At 39.8% G+C, this 25,368-nt stretch overlaps 2 protein-coding genes across 4 annotated transcripts in view; one reads left to right on the top strand and one right to left on the bottom strand.

Moving 5' to 3' along the window:
- OSBPL9 (oxysterol binding protein like 9) overlaps positions 1-6,582 on the top strand; it is a 65,363-nt gene extending 58,781 nt beyond the window's left edge. For all 3 annotated transcript variants that reach the window (XM_072866388.1, XM_072866387.1, XM_072866389.1), the window contains 10 exons: positions 598-683; positions 931-1,105; positions 2,619-2,703; positions 2,968-3,078; positions 3,455-3,518; positions 3,622-3,762; positions 4,679-4,757; positions 5,127-5,218; positions 5,668-5,803; positions 5,907-6,582. In XM_072866388.1, coding sequence (XP_072722489.1) covers positions 598-683; positions 931-1,105; positions 2,619-2,703; positions 2,968-3,078; positions 3,455-3,518; positions 3,622-3,762; positions 4,679-4,757; positions 5,127-5,218; positions 5,668-5,803; positions 5,907-5,981 — 1,044 coding nt within the window. In that variant the 3' untranslated portion in view covers positions 5,982-6,582. The remainder of the gene's footprint in view (positions 1-597; positions 684-930; positions 1,106-2,618; positions 2,704-2,967; positions 3,079-3,454; positions 3,519-3,621; positions 3,763-4,678; positions 4,758-5,126; positions 5,219-5,667; positions 5,804-5,906) is intronic.
- An 880-nt stretch (positions 6,583-7,462) lies between these two features.
- NRDC (nardilysin convertase) overlaps positions 7,463-25,368 on the bottom strand; it is a 30,148-nt gene continuing 12,242 nt past the window's right edge. Inside the window, exons 8-31 of the mRNA XM_072866386.1 lie at positions 25,141-25,198; positions 24,051-24,124; positions 23,791-23,860; positions 23,311-23,388; positions 22,766-22,886; positions 22,629-22,687; positions 21,986-22,040; positions 19,353-19,457; positions 18,955-19,078; positions 18,347-18,433; positions 17,619-17,738; positions 16,837-16,888; positions 15,590-15,740; positions 14,301-14,428; positions 13,776-13,938; positions 12,464-12,495; positions 12,021-12,159; positions 11,486-11,533; positions 11,068-11,120; positions 10,368-10,451; positions 8,697-8,787; positions 8,271-8,387; positions 7,932-8,021; positions 7,463-7,680 (exon numbers count right to left, since the gene is read on the bottom strand). Of these exons, the coding sequence (XP_072722487.1) occupies positions 7,483-7,680; positions 7,932-8,021; positions 8,271-8,387; positions 8,697-8,787; positions 10,368-10,451; positions 11,068-11,120; positions 11,486-11,533; positions 12,021-12,159; positions 12,464-12,495; positions 13,776-13,938; positions 14,301-14,428; positions 15,590-15,740; positions 16,837-16,888; positions 17,619-17,738; positions 18,347-18,433; positions 18,955-19,078; positions 19,353-19,457; positions 21,986-22,040; positions 22,629-22,687; positions 22,766-22,886; positions 23,311-23,388; positions 23,791-23,860; positions 24,051-24,124; positions 25,141-25,198 (2,297 nt within the window). The 3' untranslated portion in view covers positions 7,463-7,482. The remainder of the gene's footprint in view (positions 7,681-7,931; positions 8,022-8,270; positions 8,388-8,696; positions 8,788-10,367; positions 10,452-11,067; positions 11,121-11,485; positions 11,534-12,020; positions 12,160-12,463; positions 12,496-13,775; positions 13,939-14,300; positions 14,429-15,589; positions 15,741-16,836; positions 16,889-17,618; positions 17,739-18,346; positions 18,434-18,954; positions 19,079-19,352; positions 19,458-21,985; positions 22,041-22,628; positions 22,688-22,765; positions 22,887-23,310; positions 23,389-23,790; positions 23,861-24,050; positions 24,125-25,140; positions 25,199-25,368) is intronic.

Here is a 25,368-nt window from a genome sequence, read left to right as displayed (position 1 = left end):
TGTCTGTTTTGGGAACTCCTGGAATAGTTGAAAACTACTGATCTCAAATTAAGCTGCCAAGAAGCATCATGAGCATGTACCTTGGCTGTGTCACTTTAAAGTCAACAACAGCAGTCACCAGTGCTTCCAGCAGACAGCAGATCCACAAGAATGGAACCTGCAAATGTTGTTGGGGAAGAAGAGTGCTAGGGAAGAGATTAACCTTCATCTTGATAAAGAGGCACATAAGAGGATGTGACTACATGGAATGAGATCTTGACTGGAAATTGCCAGTGTACGTATAGATGAAATTAAATAATCAGTGTTACTGTAATTAAGAACAGCTTTTGATAAGCTCAGCCATGTAGGTGCATATGCTCTAAGTGGGACTAGGGTATACGTAAGACAAGAGACAGTTCTCTTAAATCTTTGGTTTTATAGAAGATGCCAACTGACCTGCATGTGTCAGAACTCATTGGTAAGTTTGAGAACACAATCAGCTTACAGGCACACGAAGCCTTGGGTGCTTTGTGTGCTATTTACAGTTAGTACTTAGAATGCTTTTGTGCAGGATGTTAAAAGTATCTTGATCTGTAAGGGTTGTTTTTCTTCACCCAGGTGGTTCTTCCAACTTTCATCCTGGAAAGAAGATCACTGTTGGAAATGTATGCTGACTTTTTTGCACATCCGGACTTATTTGTCAGGTATTTGATTTTTAAAGTAGAGCATTAACTGGTTCTGATATTGCTTATGGCCCTTGTGGGCTGCGAAAAGTAAATTGATAGTTTTGAAGAATATTGCTTGGGTTTTGATCTAAACTTGAAAAATAGTCAAAGTAGTCAAACTTCTAGTTGTAAAACAACCAAACATCCAGAAAGCTTTCCTGTATTTGAGGCACTTGCTTGTATTTCATTTTGCCTGTCCTTCTTTTCTCTCTTTTGGCCCATGTAGCATTAGTGACCAGAAGGATCCAAAGGAACGAATGGTTCAAGTGGTTAAATGGTACCTCTCAGCTTTTCATGCAGGAAGAAAAGGGTCAGTTGCTAAAAAGCCTTACAATCCCATTTTGGGTGAGATCTTCCGATGTCATTGGGTATTACCAGGCACTGAAGGTGAAGATGATACGGTTAGTTTCTCGTGGTGTGTTTTTTGGTGTCTAGGATGCATGCGAGTAATTCCCAAAGCTTTATTAATTTACTGACTGAAATGGCTTATGCTATGTTTAAGTAGCAAAATTGGCAAACTGTGGCAATTTCTTAACTGATTTCCCCCGCTTCCTTCCTCCTTTTCTTTGGACAGAAGTTTAAAAAATCTTGCATAACAAAATTTGAGCTATTAGTTTTTTTAAGAACTATTTGACATGTTGAAGACGTTCTCTTTTTTCCTGAACTGTTTCATAGCACTGAGTAAGAATTACTTTCTTTCCAAAGTTCTGATTTTTTTTTTTAATCATTTCTCTAAACCCTTGTGTTTTTCACAATGGGGTTTCTTTTCCTCACTTACAACCTAGAAAGCAGTGCAGTTTCTCCAGTATATTTAATTCTCCTTTTAAAATCTTCTAGTAGACTTCTGAAGTTTGGATTCTGAGCTTGGATATTTTAGTTGTACATCTGTGTCTGGCCACTACTCTTCCTTTGTACTTTATGGCAGTATGTCTGATAAAGTGAAGGACACAGTAACAGTAGTGACACTCTTGTAATCCGAAATCATCTACCAGTGTATGAGCTTTTCTCTTATTTGCCCAAGTTTCAGTGAGACTCAAGGATTAATCAGACTTATGCACGTGAACCGTAGTCAGTATAGTGCCCCGCTGATTCTAGAGAAAAGCTCTAGCACTTGCAGTGCAGCCTGGTGCGGGGTTTGTTGTTATTGGTCGGGTTTTTGGTATGTTTTTGGTGTTTTTTAAATACCTCATTTAGGCTTCTCACCTTGGGAAGTTACAAATTATGATGTGGGAAGTGCTGTTGTGAGATGCTTCATGTAGCCTCAGTGTAGTATATCTAAACGCGTGATTGTTTAGATATAAACCATGTATTTTTCCCATTCAATTTGTGCCCCCCCCCCCATTAGTTTGCTCAAATCTTTCTCTTGTTTCTGAGGTGAATGTTTGGACTCCTGTTTGCTGGCATAAAGACAATATTGTATTTGTGCTTCCATTGCTTCTAATGATGAATTACATTTTTCATGATTTGCCACAGGAAATGAATGCTGTTTTATGGCTTTGTGATACATATGCTCTGATCATTATTAATATGCATATCAGACTTTATCAGAAGCAAAAATGAAAACTATTTCTGCCACCCATTTCTTATGAGTTAATAAGAGATTAAGTGGATTTAAATATTACTTTGTAATTGGGTTTATACATGACTCTTTCAGTTTAACTGTTGTCTTTGGGGGCATCTCCCCAAATACATTTACACTTAAATACAAGAGGGTAGAAGCTGCATGTTCTTTAGAAAGCATCGTAGTTTCAGGAGTAAGGAGTTATTCCCCATCAAATTAGCAAACTGACAAATACGTTAAAATCACTGCTATACATTTTTAGAAGCCTTTAAACATGGAAGCAACTTCTCTCGGAAGCATCCAGTGTTTTGTAAACATTGTCAGTGATGAAAATCCTCTCTACTATCATGCAGGAGCCAGTTTCAGAAGGACCAGTTCCTTGGGTCAGTAAAAGCAGCGTAACGTTTGTGGCAGAGCAGGTCTCTCATCATCCTCCAAGTAAGTTGACGATAACTTTGCTAATAGAGATGGCATCTGGACAGGGGCAACAGTAATGTCAGCTCTTGGTTTAAATCTTGGATTTACATTTTCTCTCCAAATTTAAAAGCTGAAGGTTTTCTCTATGAACTGTTTTTGTGAGAAACAAATTGCAAACTCTGTTCCACATAAGTATGAGGCACTTCGAGATATTTCCTGATGAATGAATTTGGAAACAATACTATTAATGTCTTGTGCTGCTATTTTTAATACCTTTTTCTTCAGTTTCAGCATTTTATGCAGAGTGTTTTAGCAAGAGGATACAGTTCAATGCTCACATATGGACCAAGTCAAAATTCTTAGGAATGTCTATTGGGGTTCATAACATCGGGCAAGGTATGCATGCGTAAATTTAACAACAGAAGAGAAATTTACATTCTGCAACTAGAATTTTTGCAGAAATTATTTAAAGTCATCCTGTTAAACATAAGGAATGTTTTATTTTATGTAATTTGCGCTTATGTATGTAGGAATCAGTGATTCCTTCTGCACGCTTTGTGTGCTGAAATCATGTAGGGCCCAGATTTTCATGTAAACACAACTCTCCCTGCTTTCTCTAGAAGCTAGGCATTCTCACCATCTAAATAAAGCTCTTCCCCTTTCCTTTTTATGGCACATGTTTTTAGTGAATTATTTCAGGAGAACTGTATGAAAAGTTTTGTAGAGATTTTGCTGGAGGTTTTTTAAATCCATTTTTATTTTTCTTTGATAGGGTGTGTCACATGCCTAGATTACGATGAACACTATATTTTGACCTTTCCTAATGGTTACGGAAGGCAAGTAAATGCTCTGTTTGGTATTTTCATTTTTAATGCCTTGTAATATTTCATGCTTATCAGTTAAAAGGTTATAAATCTATACATATATTTATAATTGCAGGTCTATTCTCACTGTGCCATGGATAGAACTTGGTGGAGAATGCAGTATTAATTGCTCAAAGACAGGTTATAATGCTTCCATCGTCTTCCACACAAAACCATTTTATGGAGGAAAGAAGCACAGAATTACAGCTGAAATTTTGTAAGCAAGTTTCGTCAGCTAATCTCACTTTTTCTCTACTTCAGTGCTGACAGTGTTTTTTCAAGACAGTCACGAGTGTAAAATACTGGAAGAGCTACACCCAATAACTTAGCTCATGATTACCTGTCACGGGATGCCATTTTATAGCCAAGATTTGTGAGAGGAAACCTGCATAGGCCTGCATCCTTCCTTGTCCTGCTCTAAAACATTCTCAGCTGTTAACTAAAAGGAATTTAAATTTTCACTCCTGAATTATCCAAAATTTCTTCATCATTATTTCTCCTAAAAATAAAAATACTGAAGCAAGCCTTGTAATGCTGCTGTTTGTATTGTGTCATTAAAACTCTGCTGCAGACTTTTACGTATTTATTTATACCTGTGATTTTGGTTAGACCCTGTGCACATACCCAGAGCAGTGAATTCAGTGGAGATTCTCATCTCATTTGGAGATCTGCTGTGATGTCAGTAAGTGATGCTGACAAAATGAGGTCCATAACTTGGTTTTAAATCACTTCTTGACGCACATTGATAGATGTCATTTGTGAACTAGTGTTTGTTCCCCAGTAGGCTGGGGAAGAAGCTTTGAGTTTGTGAAACCTTTTAAGCTTAAATTTATCACTCTAAATCTGTTTTGAAAGCCTGTGACTAGTTTCCTAAACTCCAAATGCAGACACAGCCCTAAGGCAAGACCTGTCTCATCCTGGAACAGCACTTCCTTTTAAGGTTTATTCAGTTGAACTAATTCATGCAAAACTTTTCACTTGTAAACAGAACCCTCATCTTTTCTGTATCGGTGGTGGACATCTTAAGGGCTGATATAAATCAGACCGTACAGCAACTAGGATAAAGCTTTGATCCTTTAGGGTCTTTCAGTTACTGTAATACAACTGAGAAATGACTGTTTCTTTCTATTTAGTTCTCCTAATGACAAGAAACCCTTCTGCTCAATTGAAGGAGAATGGAATGGTGTCATGTATGCAAAATACACAACAGGGGTAAAGTGGCTTTTCTTCCCCCCCCCTCCCCCCCCCGAAATGGAATTTCATGCTTAAAAAGTTTTCTTGGGTTTTGTTGTTGGTGGGGTTTTTTAAAAACAAACAGTAATAGTTGGGAACTCCTGTGAAGCTGCCCAAAAGATCACAAGAATGCTGAATCCAAGATAAAAGTCCCGAATTTACTTTGTTAATTTAATTTATTCTTAAGGTAACCTGATTCTTATAGCAAGGAAAGAATCTGAAGAATGATGTTTTTTCATGTATTTCCTGACAACCACTGTATGAGAGTGTGAGGGTCTATATATCTTAAGTCTAGATAAAGAACTGATTTTTTTTTTTTTTTTTTTTTTTTTAAATCTCACTCTCCAGGAGAATGCTGTCTTTATAGATACCAAGAAAATGCCTACAATTAAGAAGAAGGTAAGGAAATTGGAGGACCAAGACGACTTTGAGTCTCGCTGGTAAGAACTTCAGTTAAATGGGCAAATTAAGACTTTTTTTTAGGTAGACTCAAGTTTGCAGTACACAGTCTGACTAATGGTACACTTAATCCGTTCATTGCATGGACAAACTGTGCTCTTCATTAGCCTTTGCTGCACGACAGAGCCAAGGTACAAGCAGGTCGGGTTTTTAAGGGGGAAGAGGAGACCTGTAGTTCTCGGTCACACACTCATCGGGACCAAATGTTCCAGGGAGGTCCAGAGAGCTTCACTGCAGCCTCCTCACTCCTGGCAATAGACAGTGCACTTGTGGTTTAATATGTATCAGGTTTTTTCTGCCCTTTCGATAAAGTGAGACCTACCTTAATTCAAACCAATACCAATGACTAATAGCCAGTAATGTGTTTCTACAATCTTGTAGCACTTTTTGCTTCTATAAAGCAGTCTCCATTCAAATTTCTTTTTTTAAGCTTATGGAAGGATGTAACCTACAACTTAAAAATTAGAGACATTGATGCAGCCACAGCTGCAAAGCATGCGCTTGAAGAAAGACAAAGAGCTGAAGCCAGAGCCAGAAAGGAGAACGAGACCTCATGGGAAACAAGGGTGAGCTTTATTTGAACGGTGTAAACGCCCTCTAACCTGTAGCATTTGTTCCTTTCCAATTGAGACATAAACAGCTTACATCTGATTATTCCTTTTTTTCTAGTTATTCCATGAAGATGGAGAATGCTGGGTTTATGATGAGCCGCTATTGAAACGACTTGCTGCCAGTAAACATTAAGTGGGTTATAAAACCAGAAAACATTCAAGCCTTGGCTTAGCAAAGTTTACATCTGATACCAAGCTAGTCATCAGTTATCACGTACGTACCGTTTGGAGAACCTGACCCCTCCAGCTACAGTGGTTCCTATCTCAGGGATACTGGACTTACTGATGCAGATAAGCAATTAAATGAAACAAGAAACGTCTTGGCTGTGCAGTAACTTATATTGGACTTCGCTATACTGATAGTGTATTCAGGCTTCCAAGGCGCTGCTGGAGCCCTGTTACTGATGCTTCTAAAGCACGGAGGATCTGGGCCGTGAAGCATATACACTTTGTATAACCACTGTGAAGGCCATGGCATTGGTATCAGTTGCATAATTATTCCTGGGTCCTACATATTTAAAAAACAAGAAACAAAATGCAAGATGGCATTTAAATCTAGCTAATGTTTGCAAGGTGTAAATATGAGGATTCCTTTGATGGGACAATTTGTTAGAAAAACGCTACGTAAATGTTATCTTCCACCTGTATGATAATCAAATCTTTGGCATTTCAGTGTCTTGCCCAAAATAACTTTGTGTTATTTTGAGATTAAAATGTAACCATAGATAATTCTACTCAACGCATCTTAAAGCTTCATAAAATAGATTTTTCAAACTTCTCTTATGGACTTTTTATTTATTTCATAATAAACCTTTGCAGCAAGACTCTTTTTTCAGCTGAGTGATGATCAATTGTTTTATGTGAAATGTATTAGTATTATCTTTTCCCACCGGAATCCTTGCAGCTAAACCTACTTCTTAAAGTAGGCAATGAACTAGCAAAAGGAGCAGAATTTGTAGACTTTTTCTGGAATCTACATCCAGCCTTGTGTCTCTACTAGCTCGCCAGCACTTTAACAATCTTTGCATTTCTGTGCTTTTGCTTGAAGTTAAATAATGGCTAAGTCAGTAGCTATATGTAGCAATCAAACTATGTTTCTTTCCACAGTTAAATCTAGCTTTTATTTGATTTCATCTCAATTTTGTCTATGTTGCACATACAGAATAACTAAAAAAAGCAGTGTGAGATTGAAGCCTGAGGCTTTTTTTTTTCCCCTCCCACCCACTCCGTAACTCCTCCAGGAGAACTGCAAAATACTTTCTTTGAGGAGCTGTAACTGCGATTAAGCAACTGCTCCAGCACTACAGGAATGATGCACAAGACACTCTGACCCCAAAAGGCACAGCCCACCCCTTCGGGCAGCTGGGGAGGAGAAGGTGGCATCTTTCTGGCGGTGGGGGAAACTCTCCCTTCATTCCAGCTCGAAGTCAGGGCTGTGCCTATTCTTAATGAACTTGGAAGATGAGTGAGAAAGGTTGGCTGGAAACTTACTTGAGGAAAGCTACCTCAGTGGCTGAATGGACATCTTCACCCCCAGCTACCACTACAGCCCTGTTGTAATAAAAGTAGGTTTGTAATGTTTATGTTGCAGAAAGCACCTGTATTACACATTACTGCAGGGCAAGATGTCAATTTTATTTTAATATTTTATGGTAAGGGAGAACATTCAGAGTTGATGTGTAAGCTTTGATGTCCTTGATGGAAGTTACATTAGTCATCAAAGAAGACGGGGGCAAGAAAATAAGATGAGGTATTTCACCAGATGAAGAATTCTGTGCTTCCGAGACAGCTGTAACCTCTGAGTCCCCTTCATGTTTTCCATATCCAACCACCTGGAAAAAAGGTACCAAAAAAAGAAATTTGGCTCATTCCATGTTCATTGCCCTGGCAATTAAATACAGCTACTTCAATGCAATTCAAACGACAATAATAATAATAATAATAATTAGAAACATAGAAAATACGAACGGTAATGTGGATAACCACCACATTAAAAGTTAGATTACAGAGCTCTTCTACCACACCCTCACTGGGCTCTATAAGGTTATGAAAATTTGGCACCACGGAGCTGACAACCACTCACGTGTACGCTGAGCACTTTCTTCTTGTTGCTTCTGTGAGCTTGGAACCAGGTGACCAGGTCTGATTTTGTAACAGACTTCAGAGCTTCAATCTGAAACCCACAGGAATGAGGTTTAAGTAGCACAGGGGTGATGTAAGTAATTTTAAACAAAAGTGGTTTCTCTACAAACTATATCCCATTAGATAAAAGAACCTTTTTAAAATAGCATGGAGTTTTAGAATCCGTGTGTTACTAGTAGCATAAATCCCCCTATTTATGCTTTGCTTTTAAAACTGCTGCAAAAGGTGACGTGCAAGTGTTCCACTCGGCATCACTTAACAAGAATGAGGGACCACCAACCTCCCGGGCAAGCCTGTCAAAGAGATACTGCTGCGTCACAACTTCATTCCAGTTCCTGTCTACTTCTTCGCCAAGATGGGAGTCTTCACATTCTTTAAGTTTTATCAAAGCTGTAACCTACATTTGAAAGAGACAAAAATTTGTTTCAAAGGGTTTAAAATTCCCTTAATTTACCATCACATTCACTGAAGTTGAAAGAAATCCCAAGTTATGTTAACAAGGTAGTTCATTGCTTTCAAGCATAACTGTAAAGGGCCAGAGAGCAAATGTTTAGAGAATGACTGCAGAACGGAGTAAGAGGCAGGATTTAAAAGGGATTCCTTTGTCCAGAAAACCTCAGAAATACGCCAGATAGATGTAACCAAATCCTCCAGTTCAGGTGTCATTTAGCAGTTCAAGGAAGAGTTTTTCAAGATCAAGTTTTACCTGGGTGCTAAAAGCATCTTCAGTTAAATGCTTGATTTTCTCTTCAAAGCAAGAAAGAAACTCCTCTATTTTCTTGTCAACCAATTCAGAACTGAAAGAGAGTTAAATAATTAAATTGGGCAGGAAGAAGAAAACAATACTGAGGGGTAAAGTAGAACCACCCCCAACTGACGAGGGAATGTTTGGGATAGGCTCGCTTCCCTCTTCCCCTGAGAAGCTCACACACCTGTGAACACAGTCTCTTCTATCCTCCCTAGTAGCAGGGAATAAAGCCAGTGCTTTGCTCTTTAAGCTACATTAAGTATCGTTCAAACACAAGGACTTCAGATAGCCAAGCAGCAAGAAGAGGTGCCGCTGTGATGCCACCAGGGACCTAAGCTGTGGTATACCCAACAGCAGCACTCACTAGAGCGTGCTGTATCAGGAACCCCAACCGCAGCCCTGAGCCCTGACACAGATAGTGATGTTCTACTGGATTAAGACAAAAAGAAAGAAAAATAGTGAGATGTGAGGTTTCTGAAACATTAAAACATTCACAGATGACACAGACCTCAGTAATGGAAGTGTCATCCAAATGTATAAATTAGAGGCAGCAGTACTCTGTGCTAATTAAATTTTCACTGACACAGTATTATTTTTCATGAGTTGCATGTTTTTCATATACCCCTGCAACTCTGGCAGGCCAAATACCTGTAGTTAGCTCCAGCATTGAACAAGACCGTAATATTGTTCTGTCTGCTGAAATGGAGCCAGAAGAACAGCTACACAGGCTTTACTTAGCAACAGATTTCGCTCTCCTGGCAGAATATCTTCAAAAGGGCAGTGGGATATTTTACTTAGTCTTGGGATTACTTTTCCCTATTCAAGTCAGGACTGCTGCAGTTTTAAGAGGCTTAAGGCTATTGCTGTATTTAGGCATTGTCTTTCAGTCACTATGTCGCAACTGTCAGCAGTGTCACAACTGAGGCCAGGGCTACTCTTTTGACAGTCCCTTTGGGCTCTTACATAACCCCCCTCATAGAATAAAAACAAAAAACCAAAACCCTCCATGGCCTGAAACAGGTGTGAACTCTTAGATGAGAGCAGGGGCACAGAAAAGCTCAAGCAAAAGCAAACTGAAGTCAGCTGTGACCTGATCTAACAGAATAAGGAGGAGATTCAGTGAAACTCTCTCAGTAATAATTCTTCAGCTGGATGTTGGGTAAATACACCACTGACACAAAATACCACACGTAAATGTGGTCACATAGTTTGATACCTCACTATATCCCACAAGGCTCAGATGTTCAGTGCCTGAATACATGCAAGGTCCACTGGCCACCTTGTTAAGCTTGACTTTCCTAAAACCAGTTGCCGTAAATTTCCTGTGCTGAAGTCCTTCTTACTCAGGCGACAGCAGCAACAGCTGCTATTTACAGAGATGCTTTGCACAGCAAAATACAGCGAGGAACAGCCAGCTGATTCCTTGAGTCCCAGGCTGGCAGACCCACGAGACACCTCCTCGAGCAGAGCCGGTCTGCATCAGCCAGGCCCCGCTGCCTGAGCCTCTGCCGGGAGGACGTGGTGGACACGGTGCAGTACGGTCACCAGAAATGGGCGCTGGCAGCTCAGGGGCGACTCCCACGGCCCAAGCCTGGGAGTGGTGACAAATATTAACCACAGAGCACTTACTTGTATTTAGTTGCCTGGGTTGCTACTGTGACCGAGAAGCCAAGAATCCCAGAAGTATTCCTGCAGGTAGGGTACACATGGTAGCTTAAAAAGAAAAAAAAAAGGGGGGGAAACAAAGTCATTGCACAAGCACAATTAAATTTTCATTTACAGGACATGCTACAAGTTAAAATAGTGTTGGTACTTTAGAAAGAAAAATCTCAGATATAAGTTCTCAATAGTCGTATTTCCTGCACTTCAGTGTTTTCTCATTTTTAGGAAATCCTTTTAAGCTTGGCAGAGTATCTGTGTTTGTGTTCCTGCAAACTAATTCATCAGAGTGACAGACCCATAGCTGTGAAAAGCTTGTTCCAGTTTCCTGAGGTAGAAGGGTGCCTCTGAGGGAGGCTGCGACGCACCACAGAGCCGATGTGAAAACAGCCCTGGGGAATGGGGAGCTGATTTAGGAAGTAAAAGGAACAACTTGATGCTGAATAATTCTGAGTTAACACACTGGTAATAGATGCAATTCTTACAGGACTCAAAAGCAACTTGGTTGCAGCTTGTATCAATGGCTGCTCTTGGTTTTGATGTGTTTATGTTGCTGTTTCCATTACAATAATTGAGGAATTAGCCACTGTGCTGGAAGGGTTTCTGGAGTAAAAATACTAGGGAACAGCAAAAGCAGGTGCGTAGGAGCTATCCTCTACAGTGAACTCACCCAAGGGTCTGCTTGGTTCTCAGGAAGTCAAAGCAAGGCTCTTCCATGTGCATCTGAAACAGAACACAAATGCATTACAGCAGAAGCAGTGCTCCCCTGCAACCAGCCCTCGGGCTCCACACAGAAACAGGACCACAACATGTGGAAACAACTGAAGTGCTGCCTTTCCAACTACACGCACTGAATTGAGAGAGGTCTCAGTCTTCTGGGCCGGTAGCTAAGAGAACAGTCTTCCATACTGTCCATCACTGCAGCAGGCTGGGGATCCTGTCCCAACCACTGAGAAGTTTAATCAGAGTGAGCAATAGATACATGCTGTCCCTGTTGTACCATTTAGCCCCATGGCCTTATCTTAGCTCCAAGCACTGTTTTCAGGGAAGACACTTCGGTGAGTTAGGAGACACAAACACTAACTTACCACGAGCAGCTCCATGAGGGTATATTCCCTTAGGTTCCTGGCACCTGACTAGAAAGAAAATGAAGAATTTAGGGTGATTTTGTGGAGTTAAATGCTATAGTTCAGACCAAGGTGACACTTGTGGCACACACCTCAGCCTGGACTGCAGCACTAAATTACAATTCACAGCAGGGACAGCTGGAAAGTTCTTCTTTTCTGTGAGGGCCTCAATATGGCCTTCAGAAGAGAGGGGGAGGGCTCAGCCCAGGACCATAAGATCACTGGTGACACCAGGAAATCACCAAGGCACAAACTCAGCTACTAGCACTAGCACAGGCCAGGAGGGGAAGATGCCGGTTTCAGAGAACACCACACACTGCGAGAGCCCACCTGGTTTAGCCTCTTAGGCCAAGGGCATGTGCTTACGTGAGGTTTCAGTGCACCCTCTGTAACAACCCTGTCCAGAGACTGCTCTCAAAGCTGTGACATAAGTAGAACCGTAGCATCAGCAGCTACCAGAGGGAATAGACCAGTACGTACCAAGCTAACATGTTACCTGGTAATAGACTGTCACTTCAGAGTTGGCATCACCTTTGTTGAGAGTTTTCACCTTACAGAGCAGATGCGTATTTGGCAAATCCACCACCCGGAACTGAACAGGGCAGGGATGGGCCAGAGGAGCGAACTGGAGCTTTCTGAAGGGAGCACAGACAGCAAAGTGTCAAACCCGCTCACATCTTAGCCAAAACCAGTACAACACCCAGGCATTTAACACTCAGGCTGACATTATTTTCCCCTTCCCCAAACCAGAACAATGCCCTGCTTGAACTGCCATGATGAACGGTCACCTCCCACAAGCAAACACCGGCAGCACTGTATCCAGGAGGGGAGAAGGGAATTTCTGCATCGCTCCCACCCTGGCCCCTTCCTCCAGAAAAGAATCTTAACTTGATTATAGTTTCCACAGAATGAGTGGTGCAAGAGTCAAGAGATACTCACTGAACAACATAATTCAGAAAATCCTTTGCTTCCTAGGACAGAAAGCACAAACATAAGTTTTATTTAGCAGAGAATTATTACCCCAATTCACAGCCACACACCACAGTGCATCGCTTGAGAAAGTGACCCCCCGAGAAAAGAACAGCCAAGCTCTGTCGTGCCATCTACGTCCCTGCCCCCTCGCCTTATCCCAAACCCCTCCGGACACCGCTGCACCAAGCTGCAAAGCAAACAGAGTCTCCAGGCAGTTTCTTGCACTGTAACTTCTCCAGAAGGAGAACGCAGAAGCCAGAGAAATGGCCCCAGCCGTCACAACAGCAAAGGGTGCACACAGGAGATAAGGCCCCTCTCTTGTGCATGAAGGTGGAGCTCTGGAAAGGAAACTCTTGGGCTTAAGTGGAAGAAATGGGACGAAGTAAGAGAAATGGTAAAACTGATGTAGGAATTACAGGGTTGCACATGCCATGCTGTGAAAGGAGCTTAGCTCACACAGAGGCTGCAGCAATAAAAGCATTTTGAATGAAGGTTCTTGGCAAATCATGATTAGATTCTCAGGCCTCCTTCTGCTCCACAGCTCGGGAGGGGACAGCCGATGTTACAAGAATCTGCCCTCCCAAAGGACATTAGCACGTTTTCTTTAGGAGGCTTTAAACAGTTTGAGGACAAACACCACCAGCTAAGACAAACTTCTTGGCACAAATCGTAATTGCAGAAGGTTTCTCTCCCATGCCACGCACAGGCACTCAATGACACTCGAAACATAGAGCTAAGCCCCATTACAACCCTATTTTAAAAAGCCTGACAGGACTATGTGTGACCTAGTCCCAGGGTAGACGACTTCAACAAATACTGCAGGTGTTTAACAAGACTGAAGATGCCTGGACCTCAGTGAGGTTTGATCAAACCATGCAGGCAATCACATTTCCAGGAGAAATGTACTTTGAGGGAAGCCTCCTCCTGTGGCAACACCATGGTGATTTCTCAATATCAAATATGTCCATACAGCAAACAATATAAAAAGCAGGGGCAACAGGTGTATTTTCACCACATTTTCCCCTCTCTGCAGTTTAAATCCAAATTCCTGAAAAAAATCCCTCTGTTCAAATTGGCAGCTATGGACTCCCCGGAGGCTTACCCAGATGAGCACTCCTGAGTTGTTAGACGTGAAGCTGCCCTGTACCAGCGAGCCTCCAGATAGCCAGTACAGAAGAGGCAGTCAGCTGGCAGGTGAGTGCTGGAGTTGTGGCAACTGTGTTAAAGCACGTGTTAAGAACAAGTTTCAATGCGTGTCAGCTGCTAAAGCTATACTTACTCTGCTTGTGAAGTTTCCTTGTACGAGACCCTCTACAAAGAGCTGTGATTTGAAAGCCTTAACAAAGGATGAGAGAGACTCAATGGAAAGGCCATTCATCAGTGTCTGGTATTTATCTATCATGGACCACCTGCCGTGTTCTAAAATCAGGAGACGCACATCCCTGCAATGCAAGAAGGAAAACAAAACCACAGGCCGTCAAGAGCTGTTTAATCTAAGAGATCCTATTTCTGACTCAGGATCATACTGGAGACAGGAAGATGGTCCCCAGGAGCATTGCTGTGGGCTGATCCTGCACCATCAGCACCTGCTGTTGGCTACAGGTCGCTTCAGAACAGCAGCTACCTGCATGTCCAAGCTGACCCACATGTTTGATACGCTGGTTGCAGAGCTGCTTGAGCTCTCTAAGCCACAAGCTAACCCTGGAACAAGCCTCCATGAGCACAGATCAGCAATTTCTGAGCTCTTCAGCTCAACATCAACACTTACTGTGCAGCCACTTTTTTGCCCTCCCCCAGAACTCACTTGGCCAGAGTCTCAGGTTTGATGAGGATGTTGAAGTATGTTTTCTTCAGCTGCTCTGTTATCATTTCAAAAACTGCTGGAGTAAAGCTGAAGTCAGACAAGTAATCAATGATGAGCTGAAATAGAAGCTGTAAAGAAAACAGTTTCAAGTCAGGGTTTTTTATTTTTGTTGGGGTTTGGTTTTTTGGTTTGTTTTTTTTTAAAGAACCAATTAAATTTAATCCTATATAATAATAAGAAACCCCCATCATTATTTGGTCAACATAAGAGATGTGCAGGGTTACTAAAGGACATTCCTCAATTCTGTTACATGTTCTTCACTAAACAATTCTATAGCAAATTACAGTCAGTTTCAAAAGGAGTGCATTTTTAGAAAGTGAATGAAATAAGCTCAATATCCCAAATCAATAGGAGTTTCCACATTCTATTGAAACAAACCTAACCAACCTGTAACTCCAACATTTCTGTATTAGATATTCCAGTTTTTCCTTTTACAGCTGACCAGCACAATGACATCACAACAGAGCAAAATTCATGATTAAAAAAGAATATTTAGACCATGCTATTTGCACCTCTGGCTTTTTCTGTTAAACCTCACATTAATAAGCCTGACAGATGATTGACAGTCTTGTTAAAGCTCCAGCCAAGCTCTTGCAATGAAAGTCTAAGGCAGCTTGGCAGTTCTCTCCTCTTCGATCATGACGTCCTCTCTGTTTCTGCTTGCCATGTCTTACATGTCCAGCATTTAGAGAATGGGAACAGGGATCCCCCAATCCTCGTAAGGTAAGCTCTTAGCTACCCAACAAAGAAAAACTGCACCTGAAATTAGTATGTTCAGAAGCTGTATCTCCAAAGTCAAATTGTAAACAAAACCTATTTTCAGACATACTTCTCCAGACAGCTTGCAAATAGCCTTAGCTTACAGATGGAGAGGCTCTAACACTCTAAAGGGACATGGGAGACTCACTGCTCTTTTTAAAGGAAAAGCTGTTAAAGTCTTAATGGAGATACAGTTATTAATTAAAGGAAGATTTCTCTTAAGTCAGCCTAAGGTCAGTAATTTGAGCTTACTTAAGTGAATAAAACTACAACTTTATATACATAAGCACATGAAAAAGCATTTGCTCCGTTATCCTGTATCTGAACAAAGACACAAACTTTCCAATTTAAAATACCCCATATCTAAACATTTAAAGCTCCATCCAGCTAGGCTACAGCTGCTAGGACAAAAAGCACATACACGGAAAAGCAGCATGCATAAATGTATTTAGAAGATCAGCAGTACTCACAGGTAGTTTATGATTGAATCCTTTCACACGAATGACTAAGCCATGCTCTCCAGCTACTAGCTTGTACTCCAACTGAGCAACATCTGCTTCGTAAGCGGGTTCACCAAGATTGTGGGAAAGGATGTTTACAAATGTATCAAACAAAACTATGCTGGATGGAGAAAAGGGCAGAGGGTTAAAAAGAAAGAAAAAAAAGGAAGGAATAGAAGAAAGATAAAAATCAAGCCCAATGAGTTTGATGGTACACACAAGAAGTTGTCCAACAGAAATGAATACTTGAGTAAAACGAGATTCAAAAATAAATTTTCAACAAACCTGGAAATACAGAATGCAAGTTTCCCTTTGTCCAGAAAGCACACAATGCTACTTAACAATTATTTTAACATTCAACTATTCTTTGCAATGAATAAGACTCCAGCTTCACATAATTTAAGATTTCAAGGTAGGAATGCACATTGTAACATGCCAGTGCTCAAAACATTGAATAATCACAGAAAATGAGATGATTACACTTTGTGTAAAGGAATGGGGGATGGATGGACTCAGTTATGCTGAAGACTTGAGTATCTGGATGACTATTTATCAAGATAAAAAAATAGTAATAAGCTATAGCAAATCAGGCTACACAATGTGGAAATTGCAGTCCATGTTTTCAGATTTTTGTTATTGCCTGGATTCCAATTCAAAGTTCAAACTAACAGAGATGAACATGGATTTATAAAGGCTTTCCCAAATTTGTGCAGGTCTCAGCAGGCTTGTGATAAAAGCACTATGAAATTTTTTACAAATGGCAATGCTAGCCTAAGACTAGCAGAAGTGCAGCACGTGCAGAGCTATAACCTTGAGGTCTGTCTAACAAACAGCTGGCTTCTAAATGCTGCTGATAGCCTCTTCACCTGCTCCTACAGGCTCCCAAGTTGCTGGTTCAGGGCATGACTGTGGACTGCTCTTTTCAGGACCAACTCCCTTCCTTCTGATATGTGCACTGCTGCTGTTACATTTTTTTTTAAAACTTGCACTGGGGAATAACACACCGTGAAACTCCTATGCATCTGTTTGCTACAGTAACGACCTGCTGCAGAACCACCCTCGCCAAACTACAGATAAAACCACGAGGAAAGTGTAAGATCAAGAGAAAAGGAAGCCTTATTCTATTCCAGTTTAAAACTAATCTCTCTTCATGGTTTTTCACTAGGTATGGTAATTTAGTTACTCTGCAAGATAAGCATAAATAATGTAATCCTTACTTCTCTGCAGACTGCTGTATCAATGGAGAGATCAGATGGAATCGAACATAACCTGGTAGGGAAAAAGAAACTTAAATGAGAAATTGTAGAAAAAGTGACAGCTTTCTGGAGTCAAATATACTTCCATCAGGTTGTTCTTTGGTCACAATTTGAATCTAATGAAAATGGTCATTCAGCTATGAGAATATATTTTTCCTTATATTAAGTCATCATCAAACATCTTCTCTTTTTCACTCCAAAATCTTCCCTTAAAAATACCAAATATTAGAAAACACAAAGCTGTGCTTTGCAGAATACTAACTCACATGGTGTGACCAGTATAAATAAAAAAAGAAAACTCCACAAAACATCTAACAGACACTAAAAATTGCAACATTCTGCTTGAAATCAGCAATGTATTTTCCACATTTGTCTCAGATCCAGGCTATATTCTTCTCTTTCTGTAGAACAGACTATAGTCTCTTCTAATGGACGTGTTCCTTCATTTTCAAGCCCTTGTCTCAGTATCATATTCTGTCTGCCAAATTCTGTCCATAGTCAGACACATTCAGAAGTCAGTGTATTTCAGTGATTCCACTTTTTAACCTGAGGTATCAGCAGGGTTTCTTTGTTGCAAGGTAGTTTACCTGCTTCTCTTTCATTGTAGCTAATAAACATATCAAAAGGATCATGGAAGAACTGACAATACACACTGAGTTAAGTGGTGAACACTATCACGGGTTATTTGCCTTGCTGGTAAAAACAGGGATGTCCTATTCTTTGGAAAGCCCTAAGGCGTTTACCTTTTGGGATTTTGAATTTATCATCCTTCCTGTACCAGAGAGCGCCTTGTTGTGTGCTTAGTGTTTTGACTGGATATTCTGTCTCAGGGCAGTCAGCAACTTTCAAAGCAAAGTCAGTGGCTAACAAAAAGAAAAACCAAACCAAACCCAGAAGTTAGTAGGTTTCACAGACACAGCCAGGCTACATGCATTAAAGTCTTCAAAATTATCAACAAAATACATTTTTCCCCTCCCAGTTTGCTAAATTATACATGATAATGCTTCCCTGGACCCAAAGAACATTTATTTTTCAGTTTCACATCAGAATAGTGGCTCAGAAGCAGTGCAGAAATGGTGATGTTGCATTCCATCCAGGATACAAGTTATGGGTTTATTTTCATTTGGTTTTGGCAACAAAGCCAGATGGTATTTAGATGCTTTCAAAAACAGCAGGATTAAGGAAATAAAATTGCTCTTCTCGGGTGTCTGGAGCTCTGTGTTAACTCTCACTGCTTGTGTGAGGCCTGCTCTGTTATGGCTACATGATCTATAAGTCTACACCTTAGAAAAACCTCAGTTCTTATAAGTACAAGAATATTAAATAAAATTCAGGTGAACAGAGCTCCCATACTTTTTAAACGGCAAACCCAGGTTCATGTTCAGATGGAAGCTAAAGATTGTTTCTAAACCACAGAAAATTCTCAAATAAATTACTGGGGGAAGATTTCACTCATGCTCAGGTGCCTTACCTATGTATTTGTTTTCTTCTGGAAGGTGTAAATCCTGATTTAACTCAAAGTCACTGGCCCATAAATCACTCCAGTACTTGTCAATATCTATTAAAAAAGATGAAATGCATTTAGTTCAACAGGAAGGTAATATCCTATTTCCTAGACCAGTCATCTCATGTCTTAGTTATCTCCATGAAGATTTGCAGTACAATACTGGTTCATCATGAATCTTTCTAAATCCCTTCCTACGAACTGCCCTGGAGCAGGACTGAAGCACTCCTATTAAAAAGTAAATCAAGCCTGCCTGCATTAGTAATCCAGCTACCAACACGCCCTGTCCTTCATTGTTTGTGTTCTTTTCCCTGTTCAGGACTTGAATGGCAGCCAAGCTGAGGGCTCGCTGGGATTCTGGCCTCCTCAAACAATTGTAAACTAGGGAGCGGGAATCAACTGATACCAAAGAACAATAATTCCTGAGTAGGACAGAGTATTTGACCAATGATGAGGTCAGTTTAGCACTGAGGATTCATTTTCCTACTTCTCTGTGGTTGTATTTTGTGTTGTCACCCTTTTAATATCTCTACTGCATGAATCAGACATTCTCTAAGTTTCTGCCGTTGTTTTACCTTCCACACTGTATTGCGTTCCAAACCACCTCTCTTTTAGATGACATTGGCCTTCATTGGCAGCAGACAGCAAAACGAGGTTGGCTCTCTGAGGACTGAGCTGGTTAAGGGCATCAGCAATGATCTACAAGTTCAAGACAATACTTCAGTTCAAACGCAACTCTGGCTCTGCCTGACCCAGCAAAGATTTCTCAGTCTGAACACAGGAAGAACAAGACATAACAAGCTCACAAAAAAGGAGATTTGCTTTCTGAATATAAAGAGAGTGTTTCAATTAATACAAAACCTCTGCCTATATTATGCCTAATTATAAATGCCTATATACATGCTTATATTATACAGTATGCCCATATCTTCCTTACATCAAAACATGTAATCAGAGTTCAAAGAGTATTTACCTCAGGCTTGTATTCAAACAAGAGCTGGTCTCCTGTCAGAAAATCCTCCTTCTGAAACAACTGCATGTTCTCACAAAGGCTTTCCACATAGTCAACTGGATCTGTCTGTAAGCAAATGAAGCAAGCTATTTTTCACATAATCAGAAAACTAAAATATCAATTTTCTGTTCTGAGAAGAGCTTGACTGGTCAGGTATGTTGAGCATGAGTTGCATGCTGCGCTCGTTACAGCATTTAGTTTCAGTTATTAAAACAAATCTATTTCATAACCATATCTAATGCTCAGGACTCCTCTGAGAATCCTGAAATATCAGACACATCATCTGTGTAGAAGAAACCTTGAGCATGCAGTTTACAGTCATTAAACCTACCACGTTAAAGACCCAGTAGAATGCACTCCTTGCCTCCAAGAAACACAAGCAGAGTCCTGCAATTCAAGATTTAAGTAATCTGGAACCTGGAAAGAGCAAGCCAAGGAACCGCTGCTGCTGCGTGAGTATCTCTCATTCTGCTCCTTTCCCAAGTTCTCTGCCATGATGTACAATGTGAAGAGGAAGAGATTCTCCTATTCGGATATGAAAGTACAGACTGCCTTTTAACGGTGTAAGATTGCCTAGTGGAGAGCTTCTTGCTGAGTGCTTTTGGGTTTTTTTGAACAAGCCAGCATCATGCTGTAAAGATTCTGGGTCCAGATACAGACCACAGTTCACCTGAAAAGAAGTGAGTTTGACACATCTGTGTCTTATGTGTGTAGTGGAAAACATGACCAAGAATTTCTTAAGGCACTGTACACCTGAGGAAACATTAAACCTCTCTTGGGGCACATAACCACTTATTCCAAAACCATGCCTCTGTGAACATTATTCTTTAGGACGGCCACGTACCAGCTCTTTCCATCAACAAGAAGAGTGGGGTGCCATGACTAAGTCACTAATCTGTCCCTAAGATACACAACCCTGTCACAAAAGCACATACATATCTCTGTTCCTTGCTTTTGGAGTTGAATCCCTGCACTGTCAGTAACCTCTTAACGGTCACTCAAAATCAACTGGCCAAAAAGGCAGGACTCTTAACAGTAGATATTTCCCTAGTGTAAACTTGGGTCCTTTCTATCTGCACCTGGCTTAATATTGGGAAGTATATAGTCTATTAGAACAGTAACAGTTTTGGAGAACATAAAATTCTAGCTGGGAGTACTAAAAAGAACCAAGAAGACTAATAAGAACCTTTCAGGACTAAATAGCTTCACTTTGATGAAAAAGTCAGACTTCAAACTGGACAACCTCTGTCGACAATGATTAAAGACAGAATCATAAAACTGTACGTAGGGCAACAGACATTCATTCCTGTTATGTCCAATACACTAAAAAGCCATCCTTCACAGATTTTTAGTTCTTCTCTATTGTTCTGGGGAAAGCTTTTTTTAAGGGAAAAAAGTCGTAAAAAAAAGCTGTCTGTTGTAATCTTGTAATAGTTGAATTTTGCTAACAAATTCATAAAAGTTGTATTCCACTAAAAAAAACACCACATGGCATTTTAAAAAATGTACTTGTAAATAAGTGTAAACTTGTTCCTACCAAAGAAATCCACTGCTCTGTTATCTGTCACTTGGGGTTCTTGGCAGCAGTCCTTGCTGTCTGTATCACTTGCAAATACCACTTCCGCTATTCAAAGGCCACTCAAGACACTCAATATCCTCCATATGCTATTTTGAAGGCAGAGCTACAGATGCAAGGATTTGCTAAAAATGACATTTCTAACATCCTGATGCTCTCAGCAGACTGGTGGGTCTTAAGAGTGTCTGAAAATACTTGGAGCATCTGGAAAGAAAAAAACTCCAGTATTTCCTAGTCTTTTTTTTTCCTCCTTCCTGCATCTGTGTACCTTAAAGAAACCAACAAACTTCAGTGATGCTTTCAAGCCATATATGTAGTATATGGATCTGTTTTCCCAAAAGGAAATTTTACTGCTATTCAAAAAAACCAAGTTACCTAATAAAAAACAGAACATGGCTAAATGTAGCGAGAGTAGGAAACTCAATGAAGTGAGACTTCTCAAATTATCTCAATTGTGTTCCCTTCCTTTTCTTTATCTTTAATGAAAACAAGTAAGATTTTTGCTAATTCCTATTTCAGTAAGCCAAGGAAGACTTGACACAAAATCACACTTAACTGTGTAATGTTGTAACAGCAGACAGGGGGTCATTAGCACCCTAGCCTTTGTGAGGCCAGGTCACCAGCAAGCCACACCTTTCACACACCACTGCTTTTCTATTCCCAGAAATCAGCAGTGCCAAAATAGCTTAAAAGAAGTTAAACTGGCAAAAATACTGAAAAACCCCAAACAATTTGAAGAGTGCTATTAATGGGCACAGAACTCCACACACAAGGGCCTAATGATTAGAACTGAAAAGGAGCCTACCCACCAGGTAGAGAATGAAAAAAGCAACATTTAATTCTGAGAAGGAAAAAGTCACAATATTTCCCTGTGTAGAACACAAATTCTTTCAGCAAAATACAGCCTCATTAAGTGCATAATCCGTTTCTGGTTGAATAGAACTTTGAAAATGTGTTTCAAGATTAAAAATAAATCCTTTTCATGCTTTATGTATATCAACACAAACTGGATGAATACCTGTTCCTGGTAGTGAAATTCATTAGCTTCAATCTTCTGGATTTCTTCCCATATTCTGTAAAGGAGGGAGGAGAGAATAAAAGTGGATTTCCTCCATTATTCCACAACATTTATCGAGAATCTGAAAAAAAGCAGTCTTCTAGCAGTCTTCTAGTCATCAAGGGTGAGTTCAGGTTCGAGACACAGACACTTCCCTTCCATCCAAAAGAGCACTTCTCAATTGGCAGAAAGTTCTGCTATTTTCCAAAGAGGAAGAGACTTAACTACAAAGAGTTAAAATCTGATACTAAGTTATCATAAAGGCTAACACTAGAACACCACAGTCCTGACTTCCACAGATTTGGCTCAAGAAATTTATTTAAATAAGTGCAAAACTGCACCTTACATCTACACTAGTTCAGCTTATTAAAATTAGAAATCGGATCACAATAAATCTAACTAAAAGCACCAAGAAACAAGCATAAACATTGAGAAAATTAATTTTTAAACTTTTTTAAACTGATACGTTTCCCACACAGACAAGCTTTACTACTGACTCACCGTTCACGCTCTAGTAACTCCACAAGAAGTGCAAACGCTACAAATAAAAGGTTAATGGAGAAGGACAGTCTCGCAAATGTTTGATATAGTGGCAAACACTTGCCTTTTATCTGGCCCTCTTTTCTGCAGCATCTTCACATACTGAAATACAACATGGGCTACCTGCAGACAGAAAGGAACAAATTAATTTTTTCAAACATTAGGAAAACAACAAAAAAATCAAGCTGCAGTAAACCATACCTCATAGAAGTGCTTGTAACCTTCATCAGTCAAAGTCACAGAAATGCTGAAGATGGAGTAAGTGGAGTTCTGTTCAAATCCTGTCTCACCATTTCCTCCATATAATGCAAGAGCCCAAAATCTATGGAGGAGTTAAAGGTACTTATTAATTACTCATTTTGGCTTTATTGAGCTTAGTTACAATTAGCATATCATAGCTTTACTTCAATGGCTTTCAATCTGTTTACAGCTTACACAAAGCTTTTCCAACATAAGAACCTCAGGATACAGAATTTAAGAAAAACAGTGAAAAAGCTAAGTTACCTTTTCGAGATCTCTTAAAGATCAGTCACAGATACTGCTGATCCATGGATCACAGACCAAAACCCACTTATTTCTTACTTGGGTCTATCATCAATTTAAAGAATATCACTACAAAACACTGATACAAAAAGGCAGAATTGGCCTGCTTTTATATATATAGAAAATATATATACGCAAAATAGAGTTTGCCTTTATTTTAATGATAGCAAAGCATTTAATAACTATGCTTAAAATATACATACTTTTTCCTAAGGAAAGAAAGAACACTGCCTTTGCCTTCATGTCCCACCAACCAGGAAATATAATGAAGAGGCTTCACCCTGAAAGAAAATTTGAAGCACATGAAATGCCAGGAGGTAATATGTTTCACAGAAAGAACTCAAATCACTATACAAATGACTAAAATATACACTGTCTGCTTCTTCATAGCAAGTTCTGCATTTTCAGGCAGCATTAGGATAATAAGGTAAAAACGTGGGAGTTCAGAACATAATAACTGATCTGAGTCAGTGAGGAATTACGTTAAATCAGCTGTGTACCAATGCCACTCAATTTATAAAAACAACCATAACTACATCGGTTTAATTAATTTAAAAAATGTTCCCCTAGCTGAACCAAAGTAATCTCCAACACAAATCAATGAGATTCTTTGGTTTGTTGTGAAAGTCAATAAATTATTCACAACATAAACATGATAGAAGTAAAATGCAGCACCACCATACCTGTAATACTGTTCTTGTGGGGGAAGTGCCCAAGTGATACTCAATGAATGAACTTTCCTGATTGGAACAACTGAACACAAATAAATTTATTGAATATAAATATACATGATTAGACATAGATAAGAAATTTTACATAATGCAGAAAGAATGGTTAAAATTCATTCAGAACCACACAGAATTATTCTACAAAGTATCCAGATCACACAGAGGAAATATGAAGCTATGTATTCAAAACATTTAAACAAATCTGTTTTACCTACCTCTGTAAAGCTTGTGAAATTCTGGTGTGTCAAATGGCTGAGTCAGATGGCCAAAGCTGGGTTTGGGTAAACCACTTAAAAGTAAAATTAAAGTGTGATGTTACTGGCAAAGATTCAAGGCTACACTGAGATAATCACAAGACGTTAGCATCCATAGCTCTGACGTGACAGAGGCGGTACACCAGACAACCAGAAAATAGCCCTTAACAAAGGGTGCAGCCCAGGATCCACCCAGCCCAAAGTGGAAGGCAACGTGGCATTCACTTGCACTCTGCCCACACAAGAGAGTCATTACCCAAGATTTAGATACCCCATCAACTCCTCCCTCTCCTTCTGTCCAAGGCAGTAACAATAAAAAGCTTGCTTTCCTAACAGGGGAAAGGAAAGGAAAGCCAAGCACAGTAAACAACTTCCAGAGTTGGCCCTGGATTCACAGAATCCTGATGGATTGTCTTGTGGGGAAGGAAGAATGAGAAGGACGGGGTCGGGAGAGACAAATGTGTCTCTGGATGGCATTAGACTTTCACAAGCGCATTTCCATGCACCACAGAAATAAACATCTTGCAAAAGCAGAAAATGAAAGGGGAAATAAAGTGCTTTTCAAGTTAGTAAAACTTTTGCAGAACCCCCTTTTTAGACAGCACATTGGAATGAATTATTAAAAAAAAGATCAAGTTCTAACCAGTTGCCACCCTAAGGATGGCACTTAAATTCAAGATATGGTCTTAATTTATCTTGCTACTAATTATTTTTGACATAAAGCAAAGACAAGAAATGTAAAATGATAATCTAGGTTTGAATGATTTATCATAAAATCAAGGTATCAGTACATATTAATAAAACACTGCTACAAGTTAGCACCACACAACTTCCAGGCTAAATAATTGTTAAGCATAAACAAAGTCTTCCTGAAACAATTAATGCCAGTCTTTAATTTCCAAAGCTGCCCATTTTTTTCTGGATAAGGACGTTAGCTAACAAATGTTAATTTCCTTAGCTTCCCCAGTAAGGGATGTTTTTTGAAAATTGTAATTTTAAGAACAGATAATTTTATAATTCATAATGCCTTTATGGATCAAAAGAATCTTACTTATTTGGGATCTCAGAGAAGATTTCTGTCACCCACTTTTCCAACGTATCCAGTGTTTCTAATAAGGAGAGAAAAAAAGAAAGCCAGAAATGTAATTTCCTGAAGATCTAAGACAGATTCTTTATCTTATCTCACCAGTTCAGTTATTTTAAAGAGCTGCAAGTCAGTATATTTTAAAATTGCGAAGTTCTAAATTATAAGCTTCAAAGCTGTTGGTTTGAGCCAATT

Source organism: Ciconia boyciana, chromosome 7 (genome assembly GCF_034638445.1).
Source record: "Ciconia boyciana chromosome 7, ASM3463844v1, whole genome shotgun sequence".
Classification (NCBI taxonomy): Eukaryota; Metazoa; Chordata; class Aves; order Ciconiiformes; family Ciconiidae; genus Ciconia; species Ciconia boyciana.
Note: the sequence above shows the minus strand (reverse complement) of the source record. Positions and strands in the feature narration are given on the sequence as shown.